The sequence below is a fragment of the Poecile atricapillus genome, chromosome 16 (genome assembly GCF_030490865.1).
Source record: "Poecile atricapillus isolate bPoeAtr1 chromosome 16, bPoeAtr1.hap1, whole genome shotgun sequence".
Lineage (NCBI taxonomy): Eukaryota > Metazoa > Chordata > Aves > Passeriformes > Paridae > Poecile > Poecile atricapillus.
In genome coordinates, this window is record NC_081264.1 from 4508498 (window position 1) to 4523186 (window position 14689).

General features: G+C 60.2%; 2 protein-coding genes across 2 annotated transcripts in view; one reads left to right on the forward strand and one right to left on the reverse strand.

The window, feature by feature from the left end:
- Positions 1 to 282: 282 nt before the first annotated feature.
- LOC131585523 (sodium-dependent serotonin transporter-like) lies at positions 283 to 7524 on the reverse strand. Its single transcript, XM_058851771.1, has 14 exons — positions 7361 to 7524; positions 7177 to 7283; positions 5309 to 5443; positions 4999 to 5218; positions 4724 to 4862; positions 4407 to 4541; positions 3650 to 3753; positions 3219 to 3346; positions 3017 to 3129; positions 2646 to 2777; positions 2452 to 2551; positions 2140 to 2240; positions 598 to 765; positions 283 to 420 (listed from the first exon to the last, which is right to left on the reverse strand). The coding sequence occupies exons 1-14, from the start codon at positions 7522 to 7524 to the stop codon at positions 340 to 342; spliced, it is 1827 nt and encodes a 608-aa protein (XP_058707754.1). The 3' UTR covers positions 283 to 339.
- A 4923-nt stretch (positions 7525 to 12447) lies between these two features.
- The window catches only part of SGSM1 (small G protein signaling modulator 1), a 35635-nt gene continuing 33393 nt past the window's right edge, over positions 12448 to 14689 (forward strand). Inside the window, exons 1-2 of the mRNA XM_058851829.1 lie at positions 12448 to 12474; positions 12586 to 12629. Coding sequence (XP_058707812.1) covers positions 12456 to 12474; positions 12586 to 12629 — 63 coding nt within the window. The 5' untranslated portion in view covers positions 12448 to 12455. The remainder of the gene's footprint in view (positions 12475 to 12585; positions 12630 to 14689) is intronic.

Genomic DNA, 14689 nt, shown 5'->3' on the forward strand with positions numbered 1-14689 from the left:
CAGCTTTATTTTCCAAACACTCACAGCTACACACATGCACGGGGGTGGGGGGCCCGCGGGCACCTCCGAGCGAGGCAATCCCTCCATCCGCTGCGGGAATTGGGGTTCTCCTTGGCCCCTCGGCTGCCGGGCCCCAGCAGTGCCGGTCCCGTTCTCCCTGCCGTGGATCGCCGCTTTTCCTGCCGGCAGCGAGAACGGGCTCTGCTCCGCCGCCACCGGTGTGCCCGTGGAGATGCCAGCTCCGCTCCGTGCCGAGGAGGGCGATGGCAGCTGCCCCATCGCTGCCCCATCGCTGCCCCAAGGAGGGAGCCAGAGCGGTCCCCGTGTCCCCCGGCCGCGCTACAGGACGGGGGCCATGCCCACCCCCTCTGCCTGGGGGGCTCTGGAGATCTTCTCGGGCCGAATGCAGACGGCGAGGCGCTGAGCGAGAGACAGAGCACAGCGGCTTTCCCTCCGAGCCCTTCCCAGGCAGCTCTCCCGGTGGGATTTCATTGCCACGCCAAGACGCTGAGGATGTGTCAAGCACCTGACCCGAGTGGGGTCCCTGCCCACCCCAGCCCACCCAGGAGCCGTGGGATTGTCCCTCCTGCTCCTGACCTGCTTGAGGGACCCCGGCGTCCAGACGAGCTTGTACACCATGTAGAGGGGGATGCAGATGAAGGACGATGCTCCGATGAGGAATCCCACGGAGATGCTCCACTCGGGGTACTGGTAGTCAAAGAGGGTCAGGGGTGGCTGCTCCAGGAGGGAGCTGATGACTATGAACTGTGACAAGAAGAGCCACAGGGCCCCCGTGAGCAGCTTGGGCCCCTCTCACCAAGACACACATTGAGGGGCTGGAGCATGTCCAGAGAAGGGAGCAGAGCTGGGGAAGGGGCTGGAGCACCAGGAGCAGCTGAGGGAGCTGGAAAAGGGGCTCAGCCTGGAGAAAAGGAGGCTCAGGGGGGATCTTCTATCTCCCCACAACTCCCTGACAGGAGGGTGGCCAGGTGTGGTTGGATTCTGCACCCAGGGAACAAGGGATAGAAGCAAAGGAAATGGCCTCAAGTTGTGCCAGGTTATGTTGGACATCAGGGAGAATTTTCTCACCAAAAGGGCTGTGCAGCCCTGGCACAGCTGCCCAGGGCAGTGCTGGAGTCCCCATCCTGGAGGGGTTTAACAGATGTGTAGATGTGGGGACATGGGGACATGGGTTGGTGGTGGCCTTGGCAGTGCTGGGTAATGCTTTGATCTTAGAGGGCTTTTAAACCCTAAATAAATAATTCAAAAACCTAAATAATTCTCTGGTCTCCCCAGCCCTGGCAGGGGTGGCAGCTCACCCCACAGGTTATCACAGGGTACAAGAATGGAACAAAAGCGTCTTTAAGGTCCCTTCCAACCCAAGCCATTCTGTGATTCCATGATTCTATGAAGACCATCCATGTCCTGCCATCCCAAATCCCAGCCAGCATGGACATCACAGGGACATCTCCCAGGCTGCCAGCCCTGGCTGGGTGAGGGCTCTGTCTAACCAGCCCCGTGAGCCAGCAGCCTTCAAGGGCTGCTCAGCCCTGTGCTGAAACAAACCCGTTTGCTGTGTGCTTTGATGATAATACTCCTCTCTTAATAACCAGGGCAAAGTGCTTAGAGCCATAATTAATCCTCACAAGGCCTCTTCTCCTGCAGATCCGGTGAGATTAGACCCCTCTGCCGACGGCAGCCTTTGAAGTGCCGTGGGAGCTGGCATTTCAAAGGGACGGATCCAGCCCAGCACACGGGAGATGGACCCGTGGCCAGCCCTGCCAGGGATGCTGCGTGCTGGGAGGATGAGACAAAGCTGAGCTTGCACCGGTGTGAGCACCCAGCTTTGCCCTGGAGCTGTGGAAGAGGCTGGAAAATGAACTTCCAGCTCCCTTTCTGTGGGCACTGTGGTGGTGCCCGTGGCTGGAGCAGCAGCACGGGGAGAGCTGGCATGAGCTCCCACAGCCCTGTGTGGTCCCCTGTGTGACCCCAGGGTGGTCTCCTGGCAGCTTGGTGACCTCATGTGAGTCAGAGGGGAGTTATCCATGGCACGGGGAGCTGGGCAGCAGAGGGGAGTGGCTGTCCTGTGAGGTGTCCAGAGGGACAGAGATTGTCCCTAATTCTGCCATGGATACTCACTGCCAGCAGGGCTGGGCTGATGGCGACCCAGCACAGCTTCCAGAAGAGCCCCGGGGTGAAGCCCAGCATGGCTTTGACATCGTGGGAGAACCTCTGGATCCCTGCCAGGGGAGAGAGCCCTCAGAGCCCAGGGATCCCACTGGGGACGTGGGTTCAGTGATATCCACATGGGCACAACGCCCTCTGTTCCCATCCCAGCCTGGCCAGGAGCCCCACACGGGATCCAGCTCCCGGGATTTACTCACCTGTGCAGGGTCACACACCCGTGCAGGTGCCCACGGGGTGTTTTCCATGACAGAGGCAGTTTCTTACCATAAAACCAGGAGACAGCGATGGTTTCCAGGAGCACAACAGCCAGGATGGAGCAGCCAGCACCGAACTCCTCCAGCAGCTTCACCACGTAGGCTCCCCCCTGGAGCAGCACGAGGAGGGGGAGGCTGCAGACCCCACGGGGGTGAAGGAGGGGATGTGGGGGGCCAGGGCGGGGTGGTGCCAGTGGAACTCACGTAGGTGAGGGTGCTGAGGGAGCCCAGGAAACAGACGGTGATGAGGCCAAGGACGAAGAGCTCCCGTCGCCCTGCCAGGACCTGGGGGTACTCGTCCATCACGGCCGTGATCACGGCCTCCAAGCCTCCAAACTGCAAAGGAAATGCTGGCATGGGGTGGGGAAATGGGATGTGGGGACAGTCCTGCTCTCCAAGAAAATCCACATGGCAGAGTGGGGATGTCCCATCCCTTCTTTCCATCCCATCCCATCCCTTCCCAGCCCTTCCCAAGGCCATAACTCCCCTCACTCACTGTCACCTCACTATCAGCCATGGGACATGGCCACCCCCAAGTCCCTGCCGGGGACACAGCTGGACTGTCCCGCTCCTACCGTGCTGTCCAGCCCCAGGGTGATCATCATCAGGAAGAAAACGATGGCGAAGAAGGTGGATCCCACCATGTTGGCGATTGCTTCAGGGTAGGTGATGAAGAGGAGGCTGGGCCCTAGGAGGGGACACTGGCTTGGTTGGCTGTTCCCTGGCACAGCTCTAAGGGTGGGGATTCGGGGAAGAGACTGCTGGAGGGAGGAGAACCTTTATCTCTGGCGACATCCTCCACCTCCACATCCCTCATCTCGGCCATGTAGCCCAGCACGGTGAAGATGACGAAGCCTGAGAGGAAGCTGGTGAGGCAGTTCACAGCACTGGTGACGAGCGCATCCCTGGAAGGCAGAAAAGAGGGAGAAACCCCGCTCCAGGCCAGCCCTCACCCTGCTCCAGCTGTTCTGGCCTTCCCGTACTCCAGTTCCCTCTCCTTGCCCCTCCCACCAAAACCATCAGGGAAATGGGGAGAGGTGCCCAGCCTGCAGCCACGGGACCAGGAGCTGTTGGGATGTGGCAGTGGGGACCAGGAGCTGCTGGGATGTGGCAGTGGGGACCAGGAGCTGTTGGGATGTGGCAGTGGGGACCAGGAGCTGCCAGGACGTGTCTCCACTGCAGCTCTGCCTGCTGGGATAAACCTTCACCTGTAGCAGTTGTTGTGGAAATGGTTGTAACTGGCCAGAGCAAGGAGGACTCCAAATCCAGGGCCCAAGGAGAAGAAAATTTGTGCAGCAGCATCCACCCAAACCTGGAGGGAGAAACAACAGGAGGATGGGCAGGGCTGGGGTGGGGAGGTGCCCCACAGTACCGGTGACATGGACACCCCATGGCACAGGCTGTGCTGGCACACTTGTCCAGACCCCCTCTCCTGCCTGCCCCGTGCCCTCAGGAGATGTCCTGGGAGCTGAGGAGCTGCTGGGCCGTGGAGTGAGCCCATTTCCACTCTGGGGTCCTGCAGCAGCAGAACTCAGCAGCATCACCCGTGCTCTCCTACGCTCTGGGCAGGGATGGATTGAGGGGAGCCCCGAGCCTGCCGTGCCCACTCCTGCCCAGCACTCAGTGCTGGCAGCACGGCCCTCATTACCTTTAATGAGAATTCTCAAGTGCTGCCTGGTAATTACCCACAGGAAGCCCATTGTCAGCCCAGGGGGGAGCACAGCACAAACAAAACCGGCCAGAATGAGATGGGTGATTCAATTATGGATTTACATTTCCAAGAGCCTGTCCAGGGCGCCTCGTTTCTGTGGGAACAAGGGCCCCAATGCCCTGTGTTGGGGCCAGACCCGTGGGCAGGGTTGGGTGGGTGTCCTGGGGAGGGGTTCTGGGTGCTGCCATGCCCAGATGGGTGGGTGGGTGTCCTCTGGAGGGCTCTGGGTGCAGGGGGTCCCACTGTGCACTCACCGCGGTGCTCAGGAGCTTGCCCCAGTCTGGGCGCAGGTAGAAGACAACTCCTCTCCAGGCTCCAGGCAGGGTGGCCCCTCGGATGAGCAGGATGAGCAGGACGATGTAGGGCAGCGTGGCTGTCACCCACACCACCTGGGGGGAGGCAGCTGTCACCCCCACGGCAGCACCGAGCACCCAAAGCCCCGTGTCAGGCAGGGGCTGAGGAGGAGGAGGAGGAGGTGACATTCCCTCTTCCACAGTCAGGTGGGTGGCAGGATCCTCCCAGGTGATGGGTCCCTCCTGCCATGGCAGGGCAGTGCTGGAGCCCTCCTCACCTTCCCAGAGGTTTTCACTCCTTTCCACAGGCTGAAGTAGACGATGGTGAAGATGAGGAAGAGGCAGAGGAGCAGCTGCCAGCGGATCCCCCCGATGTCATACAGACCCCCGGATTTCTGGATCTCCAGGACCTTCCTCCTGCAGCCAGGGATCCCCACGGCTGGGAGCAGGCTCAGCCCCAGGCAGGCAGTCCGTGAGCTCCTCAGGAGCATTCCCACCCCAGAGCTCCCTCAGGGATGTGCCCAGCTCTCACCATCCACATCCGTGCACTTACGTGTAAAACTCCTCGGCGGGGGACCTGGAGAAGTTGGTCCAGGTCACGTTGCTCTTCCCAAAGTAGTTGGTGCAGTCAGGGGTGTTCCAGGGGTTGTCACAGCTCGCCCAGGGCAGGGTGCCCGAGAAGGACGAGTAGAAGTAGTAGAGAGCCCAGGCGATGATGGTGTTGTAGTAGAAGGAGACGTAGAGGCCGATGATGCAGATGGCAAAGCCGATGCCTGGGAAAAGCAGGATGGGGCTCAGCCCCGGGACACGGCTTTGGGGACCAGCTGGGGGTCACGGTGTCACCTGGGCTGGGGGTCTCTCACCTTTGAAGATGGGGCAGATGCGCTTCCAGATGGGGATGGCACCTGTCCTGTGGAACTGCCCCAGGGCCAGCTCCATGTAGAAGAGGGGCACCCCTCCAAAAACAGCCATCAGCGTGTAGGGGATGAGGAAGGCTCCTGCAGGGTGGGGAGCACAGCAGGGTGACCACCAGGCTGCTGGGGGACCACGGTATTGTCACCTCCCTCCCTCCCAGCACTGCCCCAGCAGGTTTGGATGTGTTTGTGAGAAGCGCTGGAAATGATCTGGTCAGAGGAGCTCAGAGATGTGAGCTTGGTGTTCCAGCATCCCAACATCCCTGCTGGAATCCCAGCCCTTCCTGGGGAGGCACCATTTGGCCAGGATGGAACAAAGAACCACACAAACCATTGAGATACAGAGGAGGGGACACCCAGCACCCCTCACGTCTGGAAGAGTTTTGGAGGAAAATCTGACTGAATATGCACAGCCACCCCAAGACACATAATTAACGCTGTAATCTGCATTATTCATGACATCCTCATTTTTACTGGGGCTACACTCGTACCCCATGGAGCTTTTGGAAGTGGAACTGCTCTCCGAGTTCTGCTGGGATTAGTTAATTTAACCCCCACAGCTCCTCCCTCTGACAGATGTGTGTGTGGTGCAGCATCCCCAGCATCCCAACACTCCCAGTATCCCCAGCATCTCCAGTATCCCCAAAACCCTCAGCACCTCCAGCATCTCTAGCATCCCTAGCACTCCCAGTATCCCCAGAACTCCCAGTATTCCCAATATCCCTGTCACCTCCAGTATCCCAAATATCCTCAGCACCCTCCTGCAGCCCCCCTGTCTGCCTGGCAGGACTGGCCCAGCAGGACCAAGCGTTTTCAGTGTTTTCCTTCCAGATCCTGGGCTGTGGGTGAGTCCAGTGCTGCCCATCCCAGTGCTCCCCCTCCATGGGGCTGTGCTCCCCCCAGAGCTGCTCCCTGAACTCCTCATCCTCCCGTGTGCGTGGGGCAGCTGGGAACCACCCACCCGAACCACGGGCACGCAGAGGGGCTCAGCTCTGCTCCCAATCCCACAGGAGCAACTGGCAGATAACTGTGTTTCAACGTGGGCACCTGGGATCCACAGTTTTGCCTTGAGTATGGAACTAATTATCTCTTTCTAATTTTCCCAAGCAGTAGAGGATGTTCCCCGAAAACCGACTTTGGCAATTAAATCCACTGCGCTTTCCCAAACAGCACAAAATTCTCATCCCTCCTTTTTTCATTTCCATGTGAGGGGGGTTTCTATCCTGCTCCATCCCAAGCAATTTATTTAGTTGTCATTTACTGAAGGTTTTCCCCCTTCGTGGTGTTTCTGTCTTGGTTTCCCATTGATCCCTCAAAGCCAGGGCTGCTCATGAGGTCCAGCACAGCAGGAGGGTGGGATGCTCATGAGGATGATTTTAAACCAGGAGCCATCCCCAAGGGCAGCTCCCCAGAGTCCCAAGATGTGTGTGAACCTCCCAGCCCAAATTTACGGATCTTAATCCTTTTTTTTTTGCAGTTTGGACCATGCTAATTTCCCCTTTGCGATCCTGGAGCTGCTAACGCACCTCTAACCCCACTAGCAAAGGAGGGAAAGACCAGGAAAGGAGGAAAGGACCCCAGGGAAGGAGGATGGAGGGAATGGGGGAGGATCTTGAACGAAGAAAGACAGAAACAGAAAAGAGACAGATGTCGGGAGAAGTTGGGTCGGTCTCTAAACCGCCCTGTCTGAAGTGGATCAGCTGCAAACAAAGAAAGAAAAGAAAGAGTGAATTTTTCAGGGTGGGAAGGATGGAAAGTGAGGGGAAAGGCATCATTTCTCCAAAAGAAGACTTAAATAAGCCCAGTGGTGTCCTTACCCCCTCCGTTCTGGTAGCAGATGTAAGGGAACCGCCAGACGTTGCCCAGATCGACGGCGAATCCGATGACAGAGAGGAGGAAATCCATCTTTTTGCTCCACTTGTCCCTGGGGTGGGTGTGGGGGTTTGGGGGTGTGGGGCTGCTGGGGGGACCCAGGCAGGGCTGCTCTGCCATCCTGCCAACCCGGCAAATCCTGCAGGATTCAGGCTGAGTAACTTGGGGCCGGGAAGGATTTCTCTGTTGCTGATGACAGATCCGAGGAGGGGAGGGTCAGGCTGACTGCGCTTCCCCACCTCCCGCTGGAAACCCACGGCACGGAGAGCAGCCGGCAGGGAAACCAGAGCCATGCTCTGATCAAAGGCAGCAGGGGAGAGCAGCCCCCGAGCATGGGGACCAGCCTGACCCTGCAGGGACCGGCACCATCCCACAGGGACCAGCCTGATCCTGCAGGGACCATCCTCACCCTGCAGGGACCGGCATCATCCCACAGGGACCAGCCTGACCCTGCAGGGACCAGCATCATTCCACAGGGACCAGCCTGACCCTGCAGGGACCAGCATCATCCCACAAGGACCAGCCTCACCTTGTGTGAATAAACATCACCCCGTGTGTCCCACCCAGGGGAGGGGATTCCAGCTCAGTTTTGGGGCTGAGGTGGTGAAATGGGACGGTGTTTCCTCCTCCCTCCTGACAAATCCCTATTTCTCTCTCCATGGTGTGTTTTGCTAAGGAGGTGACATGGATGCTTGCAGGGGAAATTCGGGAATCATGGAGTAGTTTGGGTTGGAAGGGACCTTTAAAGGTCATCTCATCCATCTGGGCTCGATGGGTCTCTCTGGGGTGTGAACTGCTGGGGAAAAGCCACTTGAAAGCGAAATAACTTTCACAGCTGAGCTGCGACCAGGAGGGGATGGCAGCGTCCCCAAAGCCACCGCTCTGCCCTGTGGCAGCTCCACAGCAAAATTTATTGCTTTGAAATGCGTCTGTGCAGGGCTTGCACGGAGCCGGGGTCACAGGGCTCTCCCGGGGCTCTGGGGGCCTCCAGCCCCGGCTTTCACAGCCTTTCCCATCTGTAATTAAAAGAAACTACAGGAGAGATGGAGCCGGAGCTGCGGCTCCAGGGCCATGGTGAGAGGGTTGCTGTGACGACGTGACGCAGCTGCCCGGCACGGGAAGCCTCTGGACACTGTTAATCCCTCAGGCACACACACGAAAACCCGTTAGAAACCTCCAGTTAAAAGCACATTTATATTTTTGTATATGTGTGTGTGTGTCTGGCCCTGGCTGCTCGGGCTGTCCTAGAATGGAATCAGAGAATCATGGAATTGTTGAGGTTTGAAAAGCCTAAGAGTGGGTCCAGTCCCTGCACAGGGTGGGCTGCACTCCACGGGCTTCTCCCTCTCCACTGTGGAACCTGAAATTATTGTTGGTTTAAGATGAAATAATTGTTCTTTGAGCACCTCTCCTGTGAAATACAGCAGTTTTCCGCTGGTGGGGTTACATGGAGCGATGAGGATTTTCCCTGAGTGAAGAGGTTGGGTGGGTGGGCTCAGGGTGGTCCCTGGGCTCGGGGGGGAGCGAGCAGAGCTCGGGGGGTCCCAGCACAGCCCTTCCATCAGCCCCTGCTCCTGAGCCCGGTGTGGCTCCCCCCGAGCCCAGCCCCAGCACACAAGGGAGGGACAGTTCACCTGCTGTGCTTTATACGGGATTTGTGTCCCTCCTGGGACTTTCCAGAGCCCTGGATCCCAATCCTTCGGCGCGGGAGTGGGGATGAAAGCTGGGGATGTGGGGCTGCCAGAGGGACCGCCCTTGTCCCAGGCTTTGGGGTGAAGGGGAGAAATCCCCAAAGCCTGGGGAGTGTGAGGGGGGAGCAGGGTTTATCCCCTGCCCAAAAACCATCTCGAGGCATAAATAACAGAACTGAGGCAGCTGGTGCTGTAGCAACTCTGAAAAAGAGTAGATAACAGACAATAATAGATAATAGATAACAGATAACAGATAATAGCTCTTCCTCTGCTGCTGACCCTCCTTTTCTCGGGGTGGTTTACGTGGAATGGCTCGGTGGGAGACCCCGCTGTGGCCACGTCCTGCCCCTGCTCAGGAGGGCTCAGCACTGCCAGGGGTCTCAGGGGTCTGTGGGGTCTGTGGGGTCTGTGGGAAGCAGGGACAGCCCCCAGCACTGGACAGAGACCCCTTTCCCATTGTGAAGCAGCGGCTGTTCAAGCTCCGGCGTCTGTTTAAAGCTAAGCTCCTTTTTCTCCTGAAGAGTCTCTTGTTTCCCTCACACCGAGCTATTAAATCACACCCCGAGGGGCAGAGCTGGGCCTGCAGGAACCTCCGTGGCCGGAGCTATTCCCACAGCCGCTCCCAGCCGGGGCCGAGCGGGGTTTGCAGCGCAGGGATGGGCACGGAGCTCCCTGCGCTCGGCACGGGCTCCATTCCCAGGCACGGAGGATGCCCCGCTCCAGCCGAGGGCTGAGCAGAGCCGTCGCTTCAGTACCTCCATCCCCTGCAGATCCCCCCGGGAGCTCGCTGGGGAATGAGCCGTGAATGCTCCCGGTGCTCCCGTCCCGCTGCCCCCTCTCCCCTCCTCTCCTGCGGCTCCTCCGGCAGCGGGTCGGGGCCGCGCTGTCAAATCCATCAGGGGAGAGCTTTGAAATCTCCACGTGTTTTTAGAAGCTGCAAGGTGGAAAGAAATGCTGGAGATGGGAGGAGGGCAGGGGAGAGGTGTCTTGAGGAGATCACGGAACGGTTTGGCTCGGAAAGGACCTCAAAGCCCAAGCAGTTCCAGCCCCTGCCATGGCAGGGACACTTTCCACCAGCCCAGGTTGATCCAAGCCCTGTCCAACCTGGCCTTGGACACTTCCAGGGATCCAGGGGCAGCCACAGATCTCTGGGCACCCTGTGCCAGGGCCTCGCCATCCTCACGGGGAACAATTCCTTCCCAATATGGGTATCGACACCTGAGACATCGCGGTCAGACACAGTCTGTGCACTGCCTCATCCACTCACTCCTGCTTTCCCCCCATTATTCTCTTAATTCAAAGCACAAATCGCTTCAGATTGAAAGTGCAGAGTTTAAATCCAACTCAAATCAGATTTAAATTTGAATATCCATTGCTTTAGAAGTTGTTTCTAAACACCACGATGGCTTGATCAGCAGAATGCTTTTATCCCACCTGCTCATCCGTGCAGGGAAATGCAGGGGAGTGAATTGTGGTCTTAAAAAACTATCCTGTTTAAGCCACAGAGGCAGCAGTGGGAAGTTTAATTTAATTAGCATGATACTCAGAGATGTAACTTAATCACATTAAGTATAGATCAACGTGCTCTCATTTAAGCTCTCCAAGCTCCAGAAAACAGGGGCCAACCGTCTCCCACCTGTCTTTAATCCGTGGAGAAGCAGAATTTTGCAAGAAAAAGGAACCAGCAAGGCTTGGGGGGGAGTCCTTGTCCCTGTGCTTCTTTCAGACGGTTTTCTCCCAAAGATTCTGGGAGCCGTCTGGTCCAGCAATCACATTCCCCCGAGCTGCAGCTCGGTTACATTTGTGCTGCCACCACAGGCATATAAACAGTGAAAAGCAAACAGAGAACACGGAAACACGGGTCAGGCTGCCTCCTGGAAGGTACAGAAGGGACGGAATTCGGATTAATCCCGAGGCCAGAGCTCCCTCGTGTTCTCCTGCCAGCCTGGGCGGTGGAGGGAACCACCGGGGTTACGGTCCCTGCTGTGATTAGGGAGGAGCAGGGGAGGAAGAGCTCGGAGGCAGAGGATGCAGCCCGGGTCTGGGGTCAGCCTGGGGGGCTGGCGGGGGTGAGCCCGTGCTCCTGCCCTCCGTGCCGGGATTGAATCCCTCCCGATGGCAGCGGGGCCCAGGCGGGGCCGCCGTGCAGCACGGCCGGGCTCGCTGCCCTCGCACTAACGCGGTTTGTAGTTATTGGAAACTGGACTGCGGAGGAGCCAGGATGCTGTTTCTATGGAAATGTCCTGGAACAGTAAACGAGGGGAGAGGAAAACAGAAGAGATGTTAATGGAGCTGCAGGCAGGGCACTCTCCGAGGGGCTGCCATGGTGTGATTTTGAGAGGAGACATTGGGGGTCTCTAGTTATTGTCGCCTTCCCGCTGTGCTGGAGCTCACCGGAGCGGGACTGGATGGCTCACGCCTGAAAGGACGTGGTTGTTTCTCCCCTGCGAGGGACCCCCAGAGCCCTGAACCCCTGTCCGAGGCCAGACACTGCTCCAGCGGTCCCCACGTGTGGGGACACCCCCAGGGCTCTCCCGTCCCGTGTCACCCGGCCCCGCTGCCGCCGTCCCCGGACACCTCGGGGCTGGGTCGGGGGTGCGGGGACCTGGCTGGGGTCAGCTGGGAGGGGGCTGGTGGCGACCCGGGAGCTGGGGCACGTCTGAGATCGCACCATGGCCCCGGTCCCGGCTGAGACACCCGCGGGACCACCGGCCCGGACCCGGTCGCTCCTCAACCCGCCGCTGCCGGGGGTGCCGGGGGTTCGGGGCATGCCGGGGGTGCCGGGGCTGCGGATGCCGGGAGTACCGGGGTGCCGGTGCCGGGAATACCGGGGTGACGGTGCTGGGGTACGGAGGGTACCGGGGTACCGGTGCAGGGGGTACCGGCGGTTCTGGTACCGGGGTTCTGGTGCCGGGGTACCGGGGTACCGGTGCCGGGGGTACCGGGGTTCTGGTGGCGGGGGTACCGGGGTGTCGGTGCCGGGGGTACCGGGAGTTCTGGTGCCGGGGTACCGGGGGTACCGGTGCCGGGGGTACCGGGAGTTCTGGTGCCGGGGTACCGGGGGTACCGGTGCCGGGGGTACAGGGGGTTCTGGTGCCGGGTACCAGGGGTTCTGGTACCGGCGTTCTGGTGCCGGGGGTACAGGGGGTTCTGGTGCCGGGGTACCGGGGTGCCGGGGTGCCGGTGCCGGGGGTACAGGGGTTCTGGTGCCGGGGGTACCGGGGTGCCGGTGCCGGGGGTACAGGGGGTTCTGGTGCCGGGGTACCGGGGTGCCGGTGCCGGGGGTACCGGGGTGCCGGGGTGCCGGTGCCGGGGGTACAGGGGTGCCGGGGTGCCGGTGCCGGGGGTACAGGGGGTTCTGGTGCCGGGGGTACAGGGGGTTCTGGTGCCGGGGTACCGGGGTGCCGGGGTGTCGGTGCCGGTCGCGGATTGGCGGCCCGGCGGCCCCTCCCCGGCGGGGCGGGGGGCGGTGCGGCCCGGCGGGCCCGGCCCGGTGCCCGGCAGTCTGCGGGCGCTGCGGAGCGAGCGCGGCCATGGCGGCGGCCCCGGCGGGTACGGCGGGCGGGGACCGGCACCGGCACCGGGACCGGGACCGGCACCGGGAGCGGGGGTGGCGGGGCAGGGCCGCACTAACGGGTCTCTTCTCCTCATTTCTCCCCGCAGAGGCGGAGACCCGGCAGCGGCTGCTGCGCACCGTCAAGAAGGAGGTGGGTGCGGGACCCCCGGAGCAGCCCCGGCCCGGTGCCCGCGGATGCGGCGGCTCCTGCCCGGGGGGAGCCCCGGGCCCGCCCGGCTGCTGCTACTGCGGGTTTAAGAGCCCCCCAAAAACCAGCCCGGAGCGGGGCCGAGCGCCCACCCGGCCGAGAGCCAGCCGGGCGCGGTTGCGGGTCCCGGGGGGCGGAGAAGCATCCGTGCAGCGCCGGTGCCCGGCATCCCAGCGCCCCGCATCCTTGGAAAATCGCCCCTGGCTGGGGGCAGAGCACGCCACAACTTGGGATTTTCCGCAGGGAAAAAGGGCCGACTCCCGGTGCTGCATCCTTCCCTTGGGAGCGGGGATGGGACGAGCCCTCCCGCAGCACGGCGCTCCTTGGCAGGGCGGGGGGCAGCGGGTGCTGGGGACCCCGGCCGGGAAAAGGGGGAACCCCAAATATGTGTGCCCAGTGCAGGGCGATGGCGTTTCGCATCTCGCTGTGCTCCCTCTTCTCAAGCATCTTTAACTCTATTAGTTCGTACGCTGTTTGATGCTGAGCTGCCTGGAGCTCCGTGTTTGTGCCGTGGGTGACCCCTGAGGTCCGCGGGTCACGGAGCCCGGTTCGGTGCCGAAGCGCTGGGTCACCCGCAGCTCTTGTCATGTCCTGCCCACGCTCTGTCCCTGCAGGTCACCTCCCGGGATGCAGGATGAGGGGGGTGTGTGTGGTGTTTGGTTCCTGGTGTTACCAACATCTCGCTATCCGGTTTACAGAGCCTGGCGAGTGGAAGATGCTGCTCGGAGCCGGGAGGAGCAGAGCCGTGGGTGGTGGGGCTGGGGAGGGTGACAGTGCTGCCCATCCTGACCACTTCCCACCTTTAATCCTGTGCCGGGTGTGGTGCTAAGGAATACTACTGGTTGCCTCAGCAACAGCTATTAAACCAGGAAAAGGGTATGACATTTATTTAGCGTTGTGGATAGAGCTGCCATCTCATTATGACTGTCTGTGGCAGCTCCTGAGTGCACAGACGGCTGCTGCAGGGTGGGAGCCAGGGCTGTGGGAGCAGGAGCCTCTCCTGTGCTGGCCTTCAGAGCCCGGCCTCGCTCCCTCCCAGGGCTGTGTGTGGGGGAAAGTGGAGCTGGTGCCTCAGAGGGCAGAGCTGGGCTTGGTCCGTGCCCTTCTGCTGGCTTTTGGGGAGATAACGTGGGTTTGGTGTGAGTAAAGCCAGGGGGAGGGATGGGGTGCGTAGGGAATGCCCTCCTGCCCTGTCAAGTGCCACCGTGGAGCTGTGACCTGGGTGTTTGACACCTGGGTGCTGGCACAGAGCAGAGGCTTTTTTGGTGGTCCCATTGTTCGGGATGCTGGTGTGGGTGTGGGTCCCCTGCCTGTGCAGGTACCGGGTGGTTGCCATTCCCTTGGGATTTGCCTTCCACTCCTGCTGGAAGTGCTGAGCTTGGACAGGGGCTGGGTCCAGCAATGGGGGCTGTGGGTGCATGGCCACACAGGTGGGGGAATTCCATGGAGGACCTGTGCTCTCCAGCTGGGCATTGCTCTGGTAGGAATGAAATACCTGGGGAAACATGATCCTGTAGGTATTATTAGGTATATTTAGCACCATCCCTGAAACTGGCAGCAGGTAGGGTGTTTTTCTGCCTGTTGCTCCCTGCTCATGTTTTTGGTTTTTCTTCCTCTTCTCGGCTGACCTCAGGTTAAGTCAGGAGCTTGTGCACACTCCAAGGAGCAGTAGAAAGGGCCAGTTGCAGAAATTTGGGGTTTTTTTTACCCCCACTCCCAGAATTTTAACCTTTCTCAAACGTGCAGCATTCTCATTTCATGAGGCCACACCTGATTTTGCTCCAGCCAGGGCTCTGTGTGTGCTGCCCTCAGTGCAGGTGAGCCCAGCTGAGAGCTGGGACAGGCAGGGCTGTCCTTGGGGAGCTGTGCCACATCTGTCACCCCAGGGCCATAACTGAGTGAGGCAAACACTGGGAAGAAGGTCTGATCCGGGCAGGGACAGGAACAATAAACAGGAATTACCCAGGGCACTGAGCAGCCCTCAGTATTTGGCTGTTGCCATG